Raw genomic sequence first — 17,342 nt, 5'->3', positions numbered from 1 at the left:
TTAAAAACAAGGTATTAGCATAAGAAGCTTTGTTAGATATAGCGGGAAGATAAATCATCTTTGCGATGCTAGCCATTAGCCTGGCACGACCATGATTTACAGGGATTTTCTTTTATTTAAATAAGTGTTTCTTTTAAAAGCATTCTGATAGTTTACAGAGAGGAAGATGAAGTGATAGTGAATGCTCTGAAATATAATGGTTTCGATATGAGTGCTTCTCATGGAAGTAAGAGAGAGGAGCTCATGCTGTGGATTGTACAAGCTATAAAGAGTGGCTGAGCTACAATGGAAGAATTCTGTGGCAGCATCAATTGGAAAAGTTCAAAGTTCTGCTGGGGAAATGTTGGGGTGAAAATGCAGGAAGGTACTGGGATTGAGAAAACGTCACAGTATCAGGTTCATGAAGTCTGTGTACTACACATCAGAAATTCAAGCTGATCAGCAATCATCACTCATGCTGTTAAATTATTTGCCAAAAAGAACCTTCTGGAGAAGATTTTTTTAAAAATAAATTGAATATCACTTAGGAAACTATGAAATAAAGAACAAAAGCCTCTCTTGTGTGAAAATTCCCACTTTTGCAATGATACATGGAGTGGTGAGGAAGGACATCACATGTTCCACTTATACTTGTGTTCCTTCTGGGTTCTGGGACTGCCAAGACTGTTTTGCAGCCTGACTTCTTTACTCATGAGTACCTTTTTCTGTGCTTTGTAGCAAGTGGGGAAAAAAAGAACATTCTTCCTTTCCCTAGCCTTCCTACCATCTTATTCCTAAGACGAAACAATTTTCCTCAAACAGACTAGTAGTCTTCCTAGCTTGACATTCCACTCCCTGTAGTGATTGATGTAGGAAGACATCATCCGCTAGAAATCACTTTGCTAGCATCTGAAGGGAAGAAGTCCTTCCTGACCTTAGACAGTGACTGCTTAATGTCTTACCACATACTGTTTGAAATTTCTCCATGCTATCTATTTTATGCAGCAGCAAATTTTGTTCCACCTATCTTTCTGTCAAGTATTCTGGGATTCTGATTGTGCTATATGATCCTGATTCCTTCTTCATCCTTAGGATATTTTAACAGAAGAACTGCTTGAAAATAATATGGTATGAACTTGCTTATGAACTTCAAGGTTCATCTCTGTTATCTTCATTGGAAAACTTACGGCCTAAACAAGTAATGTGAGCTTTTGATCTGAGGTTTGAACACAAGATTTTAAAACACTGTGTTATTTCTAGGGTGCTGGAGGGCAGTAGGGGAGTAGAGATTAGGACCGGCCGATAATATTAGATCTGCTACTGCTATGAGTTCTCCTAAACGTTTCAGGGGAGGGGAGAAAAAAAAAAGATGAATTTCCATTTATCATGTTTTAGATATGAAGTGCTAGTGCCTTCTGCTTTGGTCTTTATCAAGATAAAACTTTACACATAGAAATAAGCTTCTTGTCAAGGCTAAAGTAGGCAGGAAGCTGTACCGTTGGTGGACAGTAGGACAGTCTTCTACTTTAACGATATTTCTGCATCATTCTGGTGCTAAATACTTCCAGTTTTGTCAAACTCTGCTTTGTGTCTGTTACACAACATGTCATGTAATCTAGAAGATAAAAAATGGTGTTGCTTATGTCATGATACAAGATCATTGGGCCAACACCAATCTTGCTGTCATGATGATCTGATTGAAAGACCTTTTATGTTCCTCCCTTATTTGCATTCTCTTCCTCAGTTGTTTGGGGAGTTCATCTAAGAACTTGCCATCAAGACAAGATTCATCATTCAAAATTGGGAGACAGTTTTACCTGATCAATCTCTTGTCTGTGCAAAGTGAGAATTTCCTTTGGGATCAGCTCTGGGCAGTGCAGTTGAAAATTTAGGATAGACTTGGACAACAATGATGTAAGAGTCAATTTAGTGATGCCACAAATGAGGTGAACCTCCAGAAGGTCCTTTACTGTGAAGTTGTTGACATAGTGAAGTGTTAGAAGATACCTTTTGTAGACTTGTCTGTTTTCTTTCCTTTTTCTCTGTGAGTTTTTCATATGTAACAAAACACACAAGTTAAAACTCTCATAGCTTACTTACTGCAGGAGAAATACAGGATAATATTTTTAAGAAACATTCCCTGCCGGGATATTTCTGGAGCAATGGAGTGATAAATATCAAATCAAGTGAAGACCAAGAATTTAATTTTTCCCATCAGAGCCAATCTGTGATGCTTTTTATCTTGACAAAAATTGATATTTTATCCCTTTGATAATGAGAGACTATGATTGCACTTCCTTTTAATATATTTTTTCTTACAAGTCATTCCCTGAGGAAGACCTCAAGTCAGAGGCAGAGATGGATCTGTGCCTCTTAAAGGCACAACACATGTTTAAAAATAAACATTGCTTTATGCTGTAGGTGGCATTAGGTGGGTTTTAAATCTCTGTTCTTTATAGAGAGTTTATGGGCAAAAAGCTCTTTACTATAGAATTTGTCTTTTGTAGAGCATAACAGCTTGCAGGACTACACGACAGATAACTTATTTTCCTGTTAAATTTGGCTATTATTCCCAGTGGTGAAAGAAACGCTGACAGGTGCTCCATTTTCCATGCCCATTTTAGGGCTAACAGGCACCAGTGCAGGTGCTAAGTTGATCTTAGCTTGCTGCGGTGACAGAAAGACTGGGCAAATTATTGAGATCTTCACATAGCTTTTTACCATTCCTCGCCTGCCTCGATTCCCAGAAGGAGATTTTCCAGAAAAATCAGGGCTTCAGAACCGGATCCATCGAAATTAGTAAAGAAAACAAATGCCTGTTGGGTTATTTCTGTCCCCAGCTACTGCAAGATTGTTTTGTACAGAATGGCTTCTTGTGCTCTGGGCAATGTGGTTTTAATGTTAACTTCTACCTCTCTACAGGGGACACTCTTCAATATAACTCACTGATATTCAGCCTAAATGTTCCTTTGTGAAGTTTCATCCCATTAACCCCGGCTTCACTCTAGTTTAGTACTCTAAGCAATTCCTCTTGCTGCTGTGTCTGTTCTCAAAGCGATGGCAGTGAAGGGCACGGGGTATTACACTGGGGTAAAGGCTGTATCTCTCATAAGCAGGAGATGTGGGTTGAGGCATCATTCACAGTGTGAAAGCCATTTACTCCTGGAGTGCGCTCCGGGAGCGTCCCCTCTGCAAGCGATTTCTGCTGCAGACTGTCCATCTGCTGTCCTTCATTTCTGCAGAGAAGCTATTAATGCCGTCCACAGAGCTGGGGACATGGCCGGAGGGCAGCTCATGCCTCGGAATTCACAGCTGAGTGATGCTCTGCCCTCTAGGTGCAAAGTCAGCTTGATCCCTTTAAGGATCAGATACTCAGAGGTCTCTCTGGCTAGGGATGTAACTAGAAAGTGCAGAGTTGTTGCTCTTACAATGTTGAAATGTGCCTTGCAAATAGGATAGATGGGCTGTAAGTGAGCAGTGGATATATAGAACGAAATGTAAAAGTAAGGGGTGAAAATATTGCTGGTTTGGATCTGAAGCCTTATTAAAGTCCTGTCTGTCCTATTTGGGCAAATACTTTCTAAAGTATCATGTGTCACCAAAATCCCATTAAACTGTCACATAAATTATCAGAGTTTCCTTTTTCCATCACTATAGATTACCCAGGGAGATATTTTTATGACAATGGAAGCTTTTTCAGTCTGCTTCTCCTGCCCGATTTCATTTCAGATGAAATCTTTCTCTCGGAAAAGAGCCCATGGATTTCATAGCTGTATGGATCTCTGCACTCTGCCTGTATAGCAGTTATCCTGCAGGTCTCTGCTGCAACTATCTACTGCCTGCACCTTCTTTTAGGCATGGGACAGTTTAAGGCAGTGCTTAAACTTCTCTAATCATACTGAATTAGAACACTGTATAGTCTGTTTTTGATGGATCTCTGCTCCAGTGTCTTCCAGTCTTCTAAGCATTCAGTGACTGGTTCTTCTCTCAGGCTGGTGGTGTTATCTTCATATGAAAAACCCAGAAGGTGAGAGAGTCATGTATGTGCCTAACTTGAAAATACTTCTTTTTTTCTACTTGCTATGTGTCAGAGGTCTTGCGACTCTGCAAGGCAATCTGCGTTTTTCCTGAGCTGGCTGAAAAACATCTGGATTGATGGTCAGGTCATGGCAGTACAAAATACTTGAGTATCTGAAATTGCCTGCTGCCATAGAACAAATTAAGGCTGTAATGTGCGTATTATAGAAGCAGGGGATGATAGGTCCTTGCCTGCCTTTGACAGATAATCTGGAGCTCCCTACATCAGCTACTAGATAATCTGCTGGGAGGACTCTTGGAGCTGATCTTAGTGTTTGCTTCTCGCCCCTTTCAAAGGGTGCACACACAGAAGCTAAGAACCAGTAGACTTAAGGATAATAGAGGGTCTTTGAAAGATAATTACTGATGAAAGGAATCCCAGTACTTATATTACTCCAATATTAAAGTGGTAGGACTGTCACTAACAGAGCAGACAAGACGGAACTTTCCATAAATATTTCTGATCTGTATGTGGGAAGAAGCCCAAACGATGTCAAAATATCGTGATGGTGAAATATTTCTGATTAGTTGCTAATTAGTGGCTAATGTTTAACATATTTTAAAGTGGCTAACATTAAGTAGTAAGCGGACACCTTGCATCAGAGATCAAAGGAGATGGATGAACTGCCCTGCGGACTAGAATAGTGATTCCAGCAGCTCTCAGAACACAGAGGTAATTCCAGAGGACTAGAGGGGAATCTTGAACCAAATATCTAAAGGGGTAGCTAGAATGACCTGTGTGGCTATCGGCCTTGTACTGACTGGACACTGTAGTGGAGTGGTTTGATGCAGGACCTTATGAATAAGGACCTAGCAGAAGGTAGTGTAAATATGCAGGCACACCAGTGAAGGCAGTCAAGTCACTACAGATTGGCTTAGTTGATAGACAGTAACTTGCATTTCTTTTTGTGCAACCTAGTCCCACTGGACAGTGAGAACAACTGATTGCTATCTTTTTATAGCAGCCTTTTGCAATTTAAAGGTTATGTACTTCCTCTCTGTTCATCTTTCCTTTCCAAGTTTAAAACCCATTTTCTGCAATTTTTCTTCGTAAGTTATGACTTCTGAACCTTTTATCATTCTTGATGACCTCTTCTCCAGTTCTCATCGAATTACTTTTTAAACTATGGTGGCCAGCAGTGGGCATAGTACTTCAGCTAGTTGTTTTTGTTCATTGGCTTGAGCAGAGCGAAATAACAATGTTCCTTGTCTTAGCTGTCACGTTGCCTATTAGTACATCCCAGGAGAGCTGCCATTTTTGGAACTGCTTTGCATCACTAACTTGTCTGCTATAATCCCTTGATCCTTTTGGCAGTACTTCTTCCTACCCAGCTGTCCCCCATCTTGATTTTATTCCCTTGGAATCTGTCTGAGGGGAGCAGCAAGACCCGCCAGGAGCCCGCAGCTCACACGACAGCGGCTGAGGAGACCTGGGCAGGGCCAGGAGCAATGGCGGGAGATTTAAAGGCGATGTAACCAACGCTAGCCCTCCGTCGCCAAGGCGAGCAGCTCCTGTGCCAGCACGATTGGCAGCAGAGTGCTCCAGCGTGGTCTGCAGGGGTTTCCTGAACTGGGGAAACCTCAGGGGAGCAGAGACACCTGCCAGGAGCCCACAGCTCAGGCAGCAGCAGCTGAGGAGACCTGGGTGGGGCCAGGAGAAATGGTGGCCAAGCCTCCCCTGCCTGTAAAAGAAACCCCTGGGGAGCGCTAGCGACCGTAGCGGGCAAACATGGTGTGGTAGTTGGCGCAGGAAGGACTCTAACTCTGCCAACTCCACCAGGGAGCAATGGTACCCACCCGGCAGAAGGCCATGTCCTTTCTAAACTCTGCACCCGCTGGGACTGATGCAGCTTCGCAGACAGAGCTCTGGCAGGAACACGCTGCTGCGCAGGTGCCAGGCTGCGGGCTGTGCCCCGCTTTCACACCAGTACGGGGTGGCAGCAGTCAGCACACCTGTGGGAGGTGTGCCCAGGTAGAGGAACTCCTCAGCTTAGTGGCAGAGCTCCGGCAGGAGGTAAATGCAAGGTAGCTTGCTTGTTATCAGTCTAATAAGTTAGCTGCCCTATAACAGCGACATGGTTTCACGGTTTTGAAGCTCGATGTCACCCGGGCGATTCAGAGGATGTGCAGAGTGAGATAGGCTGTGCCGGTGAATGTTGAGTTGGCATACCCAAAAACGGATCATAATGCAGTGGCTGAAAATTTCAGGTAGACTAATTCAGATGCACACACTTAAGATGAGGATGGTAGTCATAAACTGAAACAATTTGCAAAGGATTATAGTAGGTTTTCCATGAGTGCAAGTTCCGAAAATAAGGTTCGGTTGTTCCCCAATCTTCCACAAGAGGTATGCTTTGATTTGGATGGGAATTAGTTCATGTGGGTTTCCTTTGGCTTCAGTCGTACAGGAGGTCATAATGCTAAATAATGGTAGTGGTTCCTGCTGCCTTCAGAGTTTGGAATTTTGGAGTTTGCCCCAAAATGGACTTGACAACTTGCTTACCAATTTCCTGGAGTTAAAAACCAGTGGTAGTAGGATGTGAGCTGCACCAAGGCTGGGCAGTTGGTACCCATATTCAGCTCCCTGATCATCTCTGATTCAGAGGTAAATGAATTCATAAAACACATGCACAAAAGGAGGTTGCCAAGCAACTTGGAACCTGAAACTCCCCCACCAAGCTATGAAGGTAGAGAACAGGCAGCTGAGACAATTTGTAATGTTCACTTCTTTGCTATAGGTAACAGTAATAACACATATAATATCGACCTATTTAAGAAAGGAATAGCTCATTGGTAATTCTGGAAAACAACAGCTGGTCCTGCCAGACTGTGTATTTTGCCTCTGTCTTAAGATGTGTCCGCTTTTGGAGCATTTAGCCAAAAGCAGGGTCAGCAAGGAGACAGCAATGTTGGGGTGGGGGCACATGAGGGAGAAGAAAGAATTATTCTATCTTAAGGCAACTGAAAGACTGACAACTAGAGGAAAAGTTTTAGGAGGGGAGTGAAGTGGCTGACACAGATTCTGCCTCAGATCAGTCTCATGTTTTCTGTGATCTCAGTATTTGATGCTTTTTACAAACAGACTTTAATATATTCATTGTACATCACACCATATCCTGTCTTCTCTCTGGCTTTGCATAACTATGCGGCCTTGGGCATATCAGCTGTATCCAGGACAGGATGCAGCCGTGACATGCGTGGAAGAGCTACGTGACGGTGCTCCTGTTTACCCATCATTTGACTCACAGAATACCCTGTAGTGGCCACAGCTAATTAAGTTGGAAGGGAGAGTTTAGCTTTCTTGGTTTCTGTCTACTATGTCCTGGGGTAAACTTGACCCTTTGATTTGTGATAAAGTCATGTTGTATTTAGGCATAAGGGAAAAAAATAATTCTGTGTCTTAATGGCCCTGGGCTTGGGGTAAAGGGAAGAGAGGTATGCAGAAACACAGCCAGAAAAATTCCAGTCAAGACCTGGATCTAGGATTAACTTCTCACATGCTGTGTATATAATTCCCTTTGACTTCTTATAAAATCCTAGCCCTGTGTTGTATCAATGCCCTGTCCCTTTACAAATGGCATGGCTCAAATCTCAGCTTGAAATAATTTAGAACATCAGCCCCGGTCAGGGCATCTGGAACTGCATTTCATTTCCTTTCTGCTCTCCTCTTGATGAGGGACACTGCTGCGTTAATGGGGTTTTTTTCATTTCTTCTTTCCCCAAATGATGTCATGATTAGTGACATCAAAGTCACCTCTTAGTGAACCTTGGTGATGACATGACTAGAGGAGGATTCTCATAACAAGCAGGAGATTAAGCAGCAAGTTAGCAGTACTAGAAGAACAAAGCTCTTATTTTCATGCATGTATCCACAGTCAAAATGAGTGAGGAGAAGGGGGGATGGGAAGTAGGTGATACATTAGTAGAATGTATCAAAGGGTTTTTGCTTGAAGTTTTGCAAGAGGAATTGGTGACACTTTAATCTCTCACCTCGGGTATTGTTGGTGCAGTGTTATATTCTGGGCATGTTGAAGTGTAACACAGTGTAACGAGACATGATCTGTTGGATAAGGCTTTATGTAGCATGAAAAGGTTCCTCTGCTTTCTCTTTGTATTATTTACATTCCCAGAGGAGGTTATGTGTCATGTGGGCTTTGCAGAGATAAATGGCTAACCTGAGCTTTCTGGCAGCTTCCCCAGAACTTAGGGAGGATTTTGCCTAAGTGTTGGCCTGAGGATTTTGAAGACTCGTGCTCGGTTCTGGGCCTGGAAGGATGTATATGAGAACACTTGTGGTTGTGTGTCCTGAAGTGGGGTTTGGTGGGGCACAGGGGGTAGGCACGAGGGGCTCTGAAATAGCACAGAGGAAGGACAGCTGGGCAACAGTGTGAATGAGTAAGCTATGCTGGGTAGTACTGAGGTGGTCTGGTCGGGACTGCAGCCATGGGGCACTGGAAGTCAGGACTGAGCTGAAGTAGCTGAACAGAAGTGCAGACATCTTGACTGGTGCCTGTCAGTTGGAGTGCTGAGTATGGCTGGCCAGCGCTGCTGCCCACTGCCTTCGTGAGCTCTAATGTTTATCACAGTTATCACAATAATTTGAAGGCAGATAAGTAACTGGATATGCTGTCAAGCATAGGATTGAGTGACTCCTGCCTGCCACAGAGTTAAATCTTTGTTTCCCAGGTGTTTCAAGGGTAGCAAGTTTTATGGCCATGTCGTCGGCTCTTTGCTCTATTTGCTGCTTCGTTAGTCCTCACGCTGGGTGCAGTCTGGGGTAAGGCAGCATTTGGATATGGGATTTGGCTGTGATGGCTTCTGTGAAGGGAACAGGCAGTTAACAAGCTCTGCGGTTTGCCTGCTGGTACATACCTTTGTTATGACTCTCTTGTGGATGGGATGTCAGAGCTGCGGATGTGCTTGTCAGGAGGGGAGCTTCTAAAGGAAGTTTGAACTGGAATAGAGAGACTTCCTTGGCTGGACCTACAGGCTATGGGCCCCTCCTGCTGCCCACAGGGAAACAATGTAGATGATTCCCCCCTGCCCCGCCCTTGCCATTTCCTGGGTTTTAAGATCTGGAAACTCCAGAAGCTTTTCTGACATTGAATCTAAGTAAGACAAGCTTGACTTTGATCAGCTTTGAGAGGAAGAACAGAACTCGAGTCTCTGTCAGTCCTATACTATATTTGCAATTAGCAGAATTATGGCAAACTTTCCTGGGTTTCTGAGACGAGAAAAGCCCTTGCTTAGAGTTGTGGGTTTTTTTTTTTTTTTTTGCTTTCTTATTTTGACTGAGGAAAAACCTCTCAGTTAAGATGCTGTACTCTCTCCCTATATACAAAAGAGATAAGAGTTAAAGCTGTATTCATCAATTGCAAAAAAGAACATGTTCTATTTTGCTTTGTGCTATTTACAGCTGTTGTCCATGAGGAGTCCTCAAGAGCCTCATTCTCGGCTACAACAGCACAGTCCCTTAAGTTTACCTCAGCAATGAGCCTGCAAAACAGCACTAAATCATGGTGATGGGAGAAAGAAGAAAATGCTTGGAAATGGCAAAATGCAGCTGATGTCTTCATGAAAGCTAGTTTTTTAAAACATTACTAAGGTAGATGGGAATCACAACTAGCTGGAGCAAGTAGAAATTGTGTACTCTAATTTTGAGGAAAAAAAATCAGAATGGCTACTAGTTCTGCAGGAGCTAAAGAAATCTTTTGGAATCCATAAGCACCTTAGGCACTTATGTATACATATTGATCAAAATATGCTATCCTCGCAGTAAGGTAATGTGTGAGAATGATAAAAGACTAATATGAGACTATTGAGAAACAGAGTTCCAGTTGCTTTACTGGACCGGAATACGATTGCTCTGTGTGAGCTCTTTGAGCTGAGAGTGCAGTTCACTCTTCTAGTGCCCACCAACTGCTTAAGAGGAAGGCATGGAAGAGGGGAATTGTTTCCAAATCTGAGTCTGCACCCCTGAAAGATGTAACTAAATTGTACTGTAATGCACGTATTGAGCAGAACTGTACAGAATATACAGTTAAGGAGAAGAATTAGTGCTTATTCCTTCTTTGACTGTGAAGTGAGAAACTTCACCTGTATTCTTAGCTCAGACACAGCCTTTGCTTTGTCGGACAAATCACTAGACAGCTCTTTAATAACATCTATATTTTTTCAGCATGGTGTTCTATCTCGCTATTTCACATCAATTGATTAATGATTTGTAAAGCATTTGGACACTGAAAGTCAGCTTTGGGAGCTAAGGGCGAAAGCATGTAACTTGCTAATTCAGCATTTGTTTACAAGGGCGCTCAGCTGATGCCTTTGGTTTTGTTTTCTGTCCTGTTACCATTCCCAACCTTGTCAGCTGGGGTCCCTCAATTCATGCAAGGGAACAGAGCCTGAGTGTTGCCTGATAGAGCAGGACAAACCTGTCCTGGCATCGTTGTGATGCCCTGACAGATAATGGTTTCCACTAAAGTAAATCTGTCAGGTTGACTTGTGACAATGGCCTGAGATTGTGAATGCCCACAAAAGGATAATTTTAAGACAGACAATTGCTTTGTTCGTTCCCTTTATTTTCTGTGCCTGGCAGGTGTCTCCCTCTGCCTTCTCCTGTTTCCTTGGCCCATCCGTGGAGTATGCTCAGCACAGATGGGATCTTCAAAGAATCTGCTGTCAAACTTGGTCTTTTCTAAGCATATGTGTACTGAGAGTTTTTGGAGACTTGTAACTAGACCAAATGTGGGTGCTTTTTCACAGGAACAGCAAATAACATATAACCAGGAAACTTTCTCTGTCAAGTTGTTACTTTGAAACATGTTCAGCAGAGCTTATCAATGAACTGTTTAGTAAGATTTTGATTATTTTAATTTTTTTTAAAAAGCAACCCCCCGAACCCTCTCCCCTCCCCCAAATTCCCACAGCTTATGTCTCCCATGCCAAGATTATGCTAGAAACAACTGAACTCTTCTAGTTGTGACTTCTGAAAATCAGCTTTTCAAATCTGAGTGTGCATCTGTATTATATGAAACTGAAAACTGTCTTTCCACCAAAACTAACAGCCTGTCTTAGCTATGCACATTGTTATTTCTACCTTTTATTGGATGGGTATGAAATGGTGGTTAGTTTAGAGTACTCTACCTCTGCAGCTTATCTGGGTAACATATTCATGTATTTTCTTTAATTATATCAGTTTAACTTGATTAGTTATGATTCTAACCCTACAACACAGGTTACTGCCAGAGATCAGACAGCTTGCATGTCCTTGGAGCCCTTATGGATAGACAGATCTGCTTAGAGATTTGGAAAGTTCTCAATTGTTAATGGTGTAATACTGAAAGTGGAGCAGGGCCTTAGAAAATTAAATAATTTCTAGCTACCTTTTAAACCTTAGTGAAGTTTGATAGGGTCAAACTTTCAAGAATTGCCAGAAGGTGTGCTGGTGCCATTTTGAGAGGCAATAATCTGCACATGCAAAATGCCATCTAATGGTACACATAAATATCTGTAAGGTAACATAGAATAGACAACCAAAGGGATAGGGATGAAACTAGCACATGCTGGTTCTGAGGACCAAACCTGTGATCAATTGGCAAACAGCACCTTCAGGAAATTTCTGGCCCATTTAGGGGGATGTATTTTCCCTCAAATACATGTTGGGTTGTTATCTCAATTAAAAAGGAATAAAACCTACTTGCAAAGATATTATTCAAAGAGAAGTCCTGTCTAGCTTTTTTCTGCTTTATTTTACAGACAATCGTCCTTATGTGTTTCTAATGGCCCGTGTTCACCCTGGTGAAAGCAATGCCAGTTGGGTAATGAAGGGGACCCTGGAGTTCCTTGTGAGCAGTGATCCCATTGCTGATCTCCTGCGGAAATGTTTCATTTTCAAGATTGTCCCCATGCTTAATCCTGATGGAGTCATCAATGGCAAGTGAGTTGTGACATGTACTTATTCTGGGCTTTTGCTGGGTTTGTCTGCAGGCTTTATACCTGTGCACCTAGGAGGTCTTATCTTCAGTGTTTTGCGTTGGGAGAATTCCCTTTGCCTTGCGTTTCATACATCCTATTATCAATCCTGTATAGAAAATGTGAATCTGAGATATAGCCCAGTGTGCTGTCTTGCGTTTGTCAGATGTACGTGATTCTGTACTGTGTGTGGCCATAAGATTTCTCAGCTGCCTAGATGGAGTATTAGTGGTGACAGAGAAACTGGAACTTGCTAAATGGAGATCTATCTATCCTGCTAAATCACCAGGGCAGACCTCACCTCTAAGACAGATATGTTTGGGAATAACTGGCTTTAATTAATGCTTTGTATAGCCTGGTGGGGGGAAGATGAGTAAGGATCTACTATATTTTCACGTTTTCATGGAAATATTTCCATATAGTGAAGCTCCCTCCTTCTCCCACCTCCTTTTCAATCTTCCCTCCCACATGTTTCCTAAGAGATACTGAATCTGAGCTTGGGACATACCGATTCCTTTTTGCATTCTTTGCCTTTACACCATCCCTGCCCACCCACACTATCTCATCTTCCCTCTCCCTGTACGTGATTGGAAAAAGCAGAACTCTGCTCCTAATATGTTAACATGAAATAAATACTACTATGCAGCCATTGAAAGAGGAATTTCCTTTGAAGGCTTGAAGAGTGCACTAAGATAAGGTAGGCTTGCACTTCATTGGCAAAAATCTCCAGTGTGTCTGCAGACAGTGGAGTTTGTTCACTTCATTGGGTGTTTGTGGAGTGGCTGTAAGTTAATAACTGTCAGTCCTGTCTCTGATGCAGGGACAGAACCGGCAGCTGGCGAGTTGTGTGTTTTGATCTGGCAATAAGCGTTCACAGGTTTTGGTAACAACTGTGTCCCCTGGCTTGTTGCAGTGGAACACGTGACAAATCTCAAAGCTGAAAGATGGGCTTAGACAAGCACTGAAACACATAGCAAAGTGCAGAGGAACAACTTCTTTTAAGCTACATTCTCCTGTCTGTTTTTGGGTCAGGCTGTGCAGATCAAATTGCTGCAGAAATGGAAAAACAGTCCTGAACAACAACTGAGCTGAGTTTGTTTGGTTTTAAATGAATTCATTTCAGTTTGGAGCCAGGAGTTCAGCAGAGAACAGCTTGGGCTTTTCTGACAGTCTCTAGTCTGTGACTATGAACAGTCATAGCTTTTGCGCTGCTACGCTCCCCAGGACTTGAGCGTGTCAGTAGTCTGGGAGGACTGTTCAGAGTAGCTGGATACTGCCCTAGAGTATTCGAAGCCCCTGCTGGCACCAAATGCTTCCTTGATCCTTCCAGACAGCAGAAGCAAAAAAAGAAAGGTTGTGGCTTTTTTCCCCCCTTTCTTTTTTTCCTTTCACTGCATTTAATTAAAGTTTCCAGCAGATGGAGGACTGGAGGGAATGTCTGACCTTTTTTCTCCAGCTGTCAGGAGTGAGTGTAGCAGAGAAGGGACCCCCAGGAGGGAGGACGTGGCTCTCGGTGACACCTGGATGAAGTGTACTGCCTGAGCTCGTGCCACACGGAAAAGTGTTTTGCCTTCTCTGGTGCAGATGAGCTTAAACTGTAGTTAAATCTGGTGATGAGTGAAAAAGTTTGGTAAGCCTTGCATGAGGAATAGGAGCAGGGGAACAGGGACTCAGCTGTGGCTCTGTTACTGATCCTGAGGCCTGGGGAAGGGAGAGAACCATACCTTTATGCTTTAATTTAAATACTTTCATCCTGTGAGGCCCAGATATTCTTCTTGTTTCTTCCCATGTGCTTTTTTAGTAGACTTGGGTCCTCCTACACTGAAAGAAATGCTTTTGTTCTGGGCCTCAAGTTTACTGGTGGTCTGCTGGAGATAACCATGCACATCGGAGAAGGCAAATATCTTTCAGGTCCTTAATGTATATATGTGCACAAGCAGATTTATTTGGCTACTTAATGTTCCGCCTTGTCCAGGTTTAAATGATCTAGTAAACTCTGTTATCTTTCAAGTCAGTGTTACGATGGAAACTTTTCTGAGGAAGCTGGTCTATAGCCCATCATTGACCATAGTACTTGCAAGAAGGTACTTGCTAAATATTTTTCACATCTCTCAAACCCATTTCCCAACCCATTTCATGAAGTGACTTGCTTGGCCTGGGATTCACAATCCCTTTTGTGGAAGTCCCACCAGGTATCCCCGTACCGACTGCTAGAGTGCCTGGTGTTCCCTCCGCCAACATCCCAACCTGCTGTTCTTTTCTAGTTTTATACAAGTTGTTGTACTCTCACACCTTCTCCCTGTGAGGACTGGACATACTGAATGCTTCAAATCCACTACTCAGGCCAGCAAGTATCTTGGCTTTGTGCTGGGCACTGGGAATACCTACATGTGGTAACCAGTGATCTTTTTTCTTACTGTGAAACAAGGCTTTCTTCTGTTTCAGTGCCTCTGTTGCTTTCGTCTTGGTATCTCACTATCTTTCTTTTTTTAAGAAAGTGTTGGATTCTTTTTTGTTGACAGTTGAATCTCCTTACTCTCCCTCCTCCCCAGCCCTGTGTGCTGGGATGTGCATAACGCTTCCCTGCCCGTCACGGAGACGAATGCCAATGTGTGGTTACAAAGGATTTCTTCCAGCAGCCCAGCTGTGCCCCTTCCCCAGCTGGCTCCCTGCCGCAGGCGCGGCTCAGCGGAATAGCGCTCAGCCCAGCACGGCACCGCATGACCCAGCACGGCACCGCACGATCGCGCTTTGGGAGCCTTGTGCAGCAACAAGACGATCAGGGCCTTGGTATTTGCTTTGGTTAATGTGATCTGAAAGTTACATGCGGAGAATGTTCCTCTAACACAGATAAGGCTAGAGGAATGCGATTATGCTCCGGCTGCGTGTGACTGAGCTGGAGCTCTCCTCCTCTTCTCCTAAGCAGCTCTCCACCCTCCCTTTCACTTCAGTCAGTGTTCTGAGAATCTGTTCCTGTCTGTCAGCGACAGAGAGATTTTGCACCCTGGTCGCTGATGCTAAATGAATGTAGTGGTGATGCAAGTGTGTGTGTATGAGTGGGGTTGTCATCACATAAAAATGTAGATCACTGCCAAATATTGCAGCTAATTTGACTTTGTTCAATCGAGAGAACAAGTCAAGGGAGCAATTGTGTGTGGCCGAGTGTTTTGCTCCATCCTGAACAGCAGTCAGGTGTAGGGTTTGTCAAATAATATTCAGCTGATCTGGTAATGACTATATATTTTAAATAAGACACTGCTTTTCATGAAGTTCATCTTACACTTTCTGCCAGACACTGGCTTTTAACCACTGCTGGTGACGGGATGCTGCCTCATATAGACCTGTGGTCTGGCCTGATACAGTTATTTGTATGTTTTAATTTTGTTTCTTTTGGTATAAATTACAAGGAAAAAATAGTCTTAATCTCCAAGACCAGTAGTGTAAGTCAGTCTGAAATGACAGCCGTATTAAACTACTTAGCCTGCAAGGACACTGTCTGTTGACTTATTTCACACGAGTTATTCTGTGAGAATCCAAAGTAGTAAGTGTTTTTTGGTCTTATGACTCACTACCTTCCCTTATACCTCTATCCCCTTTTTAAACTAAATCATAGTAAAATAGGAAAGTTTTAAAAGGAATTAATCCCTTCTTTTTGCTGAGTTTGCTTCCTTGGAGGATGAGATAATGACATACCATAACCTTTGAGCAGTTTGAAATGAAGACTGGACTATGCATATTGGGAGCATTTTCTCTTAAATCTAGATCTGCTACTATTTTAACTATTAGGCTTGGTTTTAAGTTGTAGAAGGTGGAAAATGTTGTTCTTGGAAAACTCTAGATTTATTAGGAATGGTGTGGAGTAGCCATTGGTGAAACTTTTTGGATTGCTTTAAAAAGTTCATCTGTTCAAGTGAAATCTTTTTACCCTGAAACTAGATCTATTGTAGTCACAGTTGTGCAAAATCCTGGCAACAGGGTTCAGTAATGGAATTCATAAAAAGCTTAATTATGGCGGCACAAAAAGGGGGATTTCTAAAGAAACAGAACACTGTTTGCTATCCACACTGTTCCACGTAAACTCGTTATCACACGTTTGAGCGTCAAATTGAACGTGTGCTCATGCATGCCTGTGCAGTTGCATGCTAACTTGCGACGTGCTCTTATGCTGTCTTTTGTGTGCGCCTGCCGTGCACCCTCCGGCAGCAGCCTGCTCGTGCAGCTGTTCCCCGGCATCTGCTCAGGCCTGCACGCCATCTACACGCACACCTGGCACTGCCACGTGTGTGCTCACAGTCACAACATGGTAGCCAACATTTTGTGGTTTTGGCTGGGCTTCTCCAGATGCTGCAGTTCTAGATAAACATTGCTATTTATTACCCCTAAATTTAGGGTTATTAATTATATCAGTATAACCTAATTTATATCACCGTGAACAGCAGTAATAAATGATGCCAAATACTAACACTCAATGCTTGCCAACTGTGCCTGTTTGATGAGGGTTTTTCCCCTCCAGTTCCCAGAAGTATTAAATTAAAAATGATCGGCCTTGCAAGATCATTGATCAAGCAGGAAGTGGAAGCTCCTGGGGAAGTGATTTTGTTTTAAAAAATACTTGATGTATAGACTGCTCATGGAATGTCTATGTATTTTGCGTGTTCAGAAATTCTCTTCCCACTCACAAACCCCTAACTGGCCAATATCGCAGTTCTCTCTTGAGTTCATGTCTCCCTCCTGCCTTGCCACCTTCTTCTTCCTTTACTCCTTTTAACGTTTCCTCTTTCTTCTCTTCCATCTGCCCTTTTCTCACCCTCCCCTCCCTCCTACTGAATCAAAGAGCTTTTCAATGAAAAGAACTTGATGCATTTTATAAATGAATTGAACCAATCAGTGGAGATCGGAGCTGGTAAGTGTTTTTTTGGTAAAGGAAGATGAATTTTTTGGAAGCAGCATGATTTCTTCAAAGCCATGGGGTAACCATAGTAGCAGTTAGGAAGAGGAAATCCTGATTTGCATTTTGGATTGTAGCCATGGACTATTCTTTATCTGGTTTTAAAACACCCTGTTCCCTCCTGCACCTGCCCTCCCACAACACAGGCTGAGTAAGCTTTTCTGCTGCTCAAAGGTAAGGCAGGTGACGTGCTGGGTTTCTTGTCTCTCGATTGACGTTCGCTACCACTTTAGTCAGGCTGTTTATTCCATCCTGTTTTACTTACAGGGCTTTATTCATTACCTCCTCAAATCCAGCAGAGAAAAGCTTTACCTCTTTGACAATTACTGAAATGGAGAGATAGAAATGTCCACTAAAATCCCTTCTA

General features: G+C 42.9%; 1 protein-coding gene across 1 annotated transcript in view; it reads left to right on the top strand.

The window, feature by feature from the left end:
• AGBL1 (ATP/GTP binding protein-like 1) overlaps positions 1 to 17,342 on the top strand; it is a 231,620-nt gene that overhangs the window by 46,018 nt on the left and 168,260 nt on the right. Inside the window, exon 13 of the mRNA XM_009574625.1 lies at positions 11,812 to 11,992. Within this exon, the coding sequence (XP_009572920.1) occupies positions 11,812 to 11,992 (181 nt within the window). The remainder of the gene's footprint in view (positions 1 to 11,811; positions 11,993 to 17,342) is intronic.

Source organism: Fulmarus glacialis, unplaced genomic scaffold, assembly GCF_000690835.1.
Source record: "Fulmarus glacialis isolate BGI_N327 unplaced genomic scaffold, ASM69083v1 scaffold2603, whole genome shotgun sequence".
In the NCBI taxonomy this organism is placed as follows: Eukaryota; Metazoa; Chordata; class Aves; order Procellariiformes; family Procellariidae; genus Fulmarus; species Fulmarus glacialis.
The sequence above is the reverse complement of the archived record's forward strand: the minus strand, read 5'-3'. Positions and strand labels throughout refer to the sequence as shown.